Raw genomic sequence first — 5,913 nt, forward strand, 5'->3', positions numbered from 1 at the left:
AAAAAAAAAAAAAAAAAAAAAAAAAAAAAAAAAAACACAAAAAATTAGCTGGGCGTGGTGGCAGGCACCTGTAGTCCCAGCTACTCGGGGGGCTGAGGCAGGAGAATGGTGTGAACCCAGGAGACGGAGCTTGCAGTCAGCTGAGATCACGCCACTGCACTCCAGCCTGGGCAACAGAGTGAGACTCCACCTCCAAAAAAAAAAAAAAGATTACTGAGACCCCAGTCAGTCTCCTTTGAGGGGCGTGGCTCATGCACAAACTGCCTGACTCCATGCCTCTGGGTCTACAGAAGTCCAGGACACTATGGGGGTTCCCTGTCAACACACCAGGGGAAGGGTTTAACCCAGGCTGTGCACTAAGAACCCCAACTACTGAACTGGTATCTGGTAGGTGAGACTAAGAACTTGTGTTTTTAAACAGTCACCAAAACCACTGCCTAGGAGTTTCCATTCTGTGTCAAAGGAATTCCCATTCCATTGAAAGCAGTCAGGAACTGCAAGGTCAAGCTTTAATTTTCCTTACCAACTGATCCAAGACACAATTACATAATATGTCATGTGAATAAGTGGGCCCTAGAAGCCTTTTTTTTTTTTGAGACAGAGTTTCACTCTTGTTGCCCAGGCTGGAGTGCAATGGCACGATCTTGGCTCACTGCAACCTCCGTCTCCTAGGTTCAAGCGATTCTCCTGCCTTAGCCTCCCCTTAGCTGGGATTACAGGCATGCGCCACCACCCCGGCTAATTTTGTATTTTCAGTAGAGACTGGGTTTCTCCATGTTGGTCAGGCTGGTCTTGAACTCCCGACCTCGGGTGATCCACCCACGCCTGGCCCCTAGAAGCTTTATACCATGACCGAGGGCATCCTCCAACCTCCTGAACACACTGAATAGTAATGCTTTCCACACGCTTAGCCCACACTCTTTTTCTGGAAAAATGACATCACATGGTGCATTCTCCCACCCAAAAGACTTTCAACCAAAATCAAGTTTAATTAAGCTTACCAAATTAAGATTACATAAAATAACCAGCCTGACCAATATGAAGAAACCCCATCTCTACTAAAAATACAAAATAAGCCGGGCGTGGTGGCACATGCCTGTAATCCCAGCTACTAGGGAGGCTGAGGCAGGAGAATCACTTGAACCCAGGAGGTGGAGCTTGCGGTGAGCCGAGATCGCACCATTGCACTCCAGCTTGGGCAACAAGATTGAAACTCCGTCTCAAAAAAAGAAAAAGATTACATAAAATAGCCACGAGATGGTCTCTAAAAGACAAAAGTTTTAGAGGCCATTGTGTTTTCCCCCGGTAAGTTGAGAGTAAATGGAGAGAGGTTCTCACGTTATATGGCTAAAAGATGCTCTTGGTGCTTATCTGATACACTACTTACCAATTCTTTGATTTTCTTCATTTTCACTGGATTATTTAATACCTCTCGTTTTTTCTCCTCCTCCTTCTTCCTAAATAGAGATAATTATAAAATTCATGACTATTTCTTTTCTCCAAATTCTATGGAGTATGACCTGGGTATGGTGGTGTGTGCGCCTGTAATCCCAGCTACTTGGGAGACTGTGGGAGGAGAATCGCTTGAACCTGGGAGGCGGAGATTGCAGTGAGCCAAGATCGTGCCACTGCACTCCAGCCTGGGCGATACAGCAAGACTCTTGTCTCCAAAAAAAAAAAAAAAAAAATCTACATGATGATGGGGCTGGGTGCAGTGGCTCATCTCACGCCTGTAATCCCAACACTCTGGGAGGCTGAGGCAGGCGGATCACTTGAGGTCAGAAGTTCAAGTTCAGCCTCACCAACGTGGTGAAACCTCGTCTCTAACAAAAAAAAACCCACAAAAATTAGCCGGGTGTGGTAGCACGCACCTGCAGTCCTGGCTACTTGGGAGGCTGAGGTGGGAGAATAACTTAAACCCAGGAGACAGAGGTTGCAGTGAGCTGAGATTGTACCATTGCACTCCAATCTGGGTGACGGAGTGAGACCCTGTCTCAAAATAAATAAATAAATAAAAAACTACATGATGGTGTCAAAGCCAAAAATCTCCCCCAAATATAAGAGATTGTCTCAAAAAAAAAAAAGAGTCATGCTCAGTCATCCAGGCTGCAGTACACTAGCATGATCACGGCTCACTGCAGCCTTGACCGCCTGGGCTCAAGTGATACTGCCACGTCAGTTTCCCAAGTAGCTGGGACTATAGGCACCCGCCACCATGCCCAGCTAATTTTTGTATTTCTTATAGAGATGGGGTTTCACCATGTTGCTCAGGCTGATCTCAATTTCCTGGGCTCAAGCAATCCATCCGTCTCAGCCTCGGTAAGTGCTGGGATTACAGGTGTGATCCACTGTACCCAGCTGTGAGTTGTTTTTGATAGGTATAGAATTTCAATTCAGAATGGTGAAAGAGTTCTGGAGACGGGCTGTGGTGATGGTTGCCCAACACTGTGAATGTATTTATGTATTTATTTTGAGACAGAGTCTTGCTCTGTTGCCCAGGCTGGAGTGCAGTGGTGCAACCTCAGCTCACTGCAAGCTCCGACTCCCGGGTTCACACCATTCTCCTGCCTCAGCCTCTCGAGTAGCTGGGACTACAGGTGCCCGCCACCACGCCCGGCTAATTTTTTGTATTTTTAGTAGAGACGAGGTTTCACCATGTTAGCCAGAATGGTCTCAATCTCCTGACCTTGTGATCCACCCGCCTCGGCCTCCCAAAGTGCTAGAATTACAGGCACGAGCCACCGCGCCCAGCAACACTGTGAATGTATTTAATACACTGAACTGTACATATGAAAATGGTTAAAACGGGACATTCTATGTTATGTATATTTTACCACAATAAACTAAGACACTAAAAAAATGGGACAAAATATTTGCAACCTATACAATATCTTTGATAAATAACTTTTTTTTCTTTTGTTTTATTCCGGGATATGGTTAAGATAAATAACTTTATTTTTTATTTTTATTTTTATTTTTTTTTTGAGACGGAGTCTCGCTCTGTAGCCCAGGCTGGAGTGCAGTGGCCGGATCTCAGCTCACTGCAAGCTCCGCCTCCCGGGTTCACGCCATTCTCCCGCCTCAGCCTCCCGAGTAGCTGGGACTACAGGCGCCCGCCACCTCGCCCGGCTATTTTTTGTATTTCTTAATAGAGACGGGGTTTCACCGTGTTAGCCAGGATGGTCTCGATCTCCTGACCTCGTGATCCGCCCATCTCGGCCTCCCAAAGTGCTGGGATTACAGGCTTGAGCCACCGCGCCCGGCCAAGATAAATAACTTTAAAACGAATTTGCAAAAGAAAAACTGTAAATAGGACAGACATGGTGGCTCATGCCTGTAATCCCAGCACTTAGGGAGGCCGAGGTGGGCGGATGACCTGAAGTCAGGAGTTGGAGACCAGCCTGGCCAACATGGCAAAACCCCATTTCTAATAAAAATACAAAAATTAGCCGGACGTGGTGGTGGGCACCTGCAATCCCAACTATTTGGGAGGCTGAGGCAGGTAGAATCGCTTGAACCCAGGAGGTGGAGGTTGCAGTGAGCTGAGATCGTGCCACTATACTCCAGGCTGGGCAACAGAGTGAGACTCTGTCTCAAAAAAAAAAAAAAAAAAAAAAGAAAAGAAAAGAAAAGAAAAAAAACTGTAAATAAAAAATAAACATATTTAAACGTTGAATCTTATATACTAGAATTAAAATGCAAACTAAACTAAAATAAATAATAATATGCACAGTCTATCTTCATTTAGCACCCAAACTGCAACTCTAATATTACATACTAGGGTTTCAAGTAAGATTTGCAAGTTTTTTTTTGAAGGGTTCTTCTTCCCTTCCCCTCCCCACCTGAAAAAAGAAATGTGGGTAAGAGGCCTGTTCACTCACTTGGCCAGCACTACACATATTCCCAAGCTTCTAAGAAGGTGACAACCTTTTTCACCTTGTTTCTGACTCCTATTTTTGTTTAAGGGCCAAAGGTAAATGAATAAAGCTGGGCGGGTGCATTGGCCAGTATCTTTGCATATGGCCTAGGTCAGGCAGGCACACTTACTAGAGCCTCCTTCCCAGCATCAGGAAGCCCAAATGGAAACAAATCATTTATATGGCAGATAAAAGCAAAGGGAAAACTGTAAAGCAAGAGAATCAATGGCCTTAGCAGGGTCTCAAAGCATCTGCAACAAACCCCCTTCCCAGCCCCCCATTAGTACCTGATGATGAACAGTGGGTCCTCCCGGATCTTGCTGGCCATGTCAAGAAGGGAATTGGCACCTGATGGGGCAAAGATAGAGCCTGGGAGGAGTCCTGTTTCAGAAGAGCAGCCTGCCTCCTTCTCCTCCATCTTCTCAAAAACATATTTGTCAATGGGGCGCCCCAGCAGGTACTCATCACGGTTCACCATCCCACCAGGACCCTGGTACATCCAGTCCAACTTTTCTTCTTTTTTCCTGGTTCAAGGGAAGAAAAAGAAATAGAATGTCTTTAAAAAGCAGACTTCTGCAAACCTACACATAAAACCTGAACACAAGGGAGAGAGAACCACAGCTGATCAGAGAATTCATTCTACTGGCACCTACCATGCAATAAACACAGCACCCTGGCAGTGGCCGGCATCAAGAAATAGTGTGGGTCGAGGGCCGGGTGCCGTGGTTCACGCCTGTAATCCCAGCACTTTGGGAGGCAGAGGCGGGCAGATCACGAGGTCAGCAATTCGAGACCATCCTGGCTAACACGGCGAAACCCTGTCTCTACTAAAAAATACAAAAAAATTAGCCAGGCATGGTGGCGGGTGCCTTGTAGTCCCGGCTACTCAGGAGGCTGAGGCAGGAGAATGGCATGAATCTGGGAGGCGGAGCTTGCAGTGAGGCGAGATCACGCCATTGCACTCCAGCCTCGGCGACAGAGCGAGACTCCATCTCAAAAAAAAAAAAAAAAAGAAATAGTGTGGGTCGCGTTCTGTGGCTCATGCCTGTAATCCCACCACTTTGGGAGGCTGAAGCGGGCGGATCACTTGAGGTCAGGAGTTCGACACTAGCCTGGCCAACATAACAAAACCCTGTCTCTACTAAAAATACAAAACATTAGCCAGGCATGGTGGTGGGTGCCTGTAATCCCATCTATTCGGAAGGGTGAGGCAGGAAAATCACTTGAACCTGGGAGGCAGAGGTTGCAGTAAGATGACGCCATTGCACTCCAGCCTGGGTGATGGAGCCAGACCTTGTCTCAAATAAATAAATAAATGGTGACTGTCCTCATGAGGCTTACGAGTGAATGGAGAGAGAATATTCACACACATAAAGCAATTTATAAGGAAAACCAGTGTTCCTCAACATGGGGAGTGGATCTTGGCTCAGAGCTCCTCAAGTCTCCTTTACAAGGTCTTTATATTTTGCTTTCATTTCCAAGATGACCTAAAACAATGAACAAGCACATTCTACACCACCATCTTACCATCAAGAACAATTTCAGTGACCACATACGCAGTTGCATTGATTGTGCATCTTGGTGCTCGTGGGCACTCAGACACCAGCGGTAACACTACACATTCGAGGGGATGATGGGAAAAAATCAGAGGTAACTGAGTGACATTTTCAAGCCAAAAGAGCCAAACACTGAATACACGAATCATTAGGTAACTATCTGGGATTCACAAGTGAATAAACCCTGGTCTCGCCATCTAGGGGCCAAATTAAGTCACAGCATCATGCCATACAAACATTTCCCTGGGGTTCTGGGAGAAAAAGTGGTGAGAAAGTGGAACCCTCATACCACAGACAGTAAAGGCAGGCTACATTTGTAAGAGCATGCGTGGAAGCAGCCAACACTACATTCACACTGCAAGCAGAAAAGTAGTTTCATCGACAGTATTATCTATAACCTGAAATTAGATGTTTTTGTTTTTTTTTTTTTTTTTTTTTTT

The 5,913-nt window shown here is 45.8% G+C and overlaps 1 protein-coding gene across 2 annotated transcripts in view; it reads right to left on the bottom strand.

Annotated features, from left to right (window-relative positions):
• CWC25 (CWC25 spliceosome associated protein homolog) overlaps positions 1–5,913 on the bottom strand; it is a 33,721-nt gene that overhangs the window by 10,016 nt on the left and 17,792 nt on the right. The window contains exons 3-5 of one of the 2 annotated variants that reach the window (XM_025361071.1): positions 5,288–5,404; positions 4,205–4,441; positions 1,388–1,457 (exon numbers count right to left, since the gene is read on the bottom strand). In XM_025361071.1, the coding sequence (XP_025216856.1) occupies positions 1,388–1,457; positions 4,205–4,441; positions 5,288–5,289 (309 nt within the window). In that variant the 5' untranslated portion in view covers positions 5,290–5,404. The remainder of the gene's footprint in view (positions 1–1,387; positions 1,458–4,204; positions 4,442–5,287; positions 5,405–5,913) is intronic. The other variant, XM_025361070.1, reaches the window with a different exon arrangement.

The sequence above is a fragment of the Theropithecus gelada genome, chromosome 16 (assembly GCF_003255815.1).
Source record: "Theropithecus gelada isolate Dixy chromosome 16, Tgel_1.0, whole genome shotgun sequence".
Classification (NCBI taxonomy): Eukaryota; Metazoa; Chordata; class Mammalia; order Primates; family Cercopithecidae; genus Theropithecus; species Theropithecus gelada.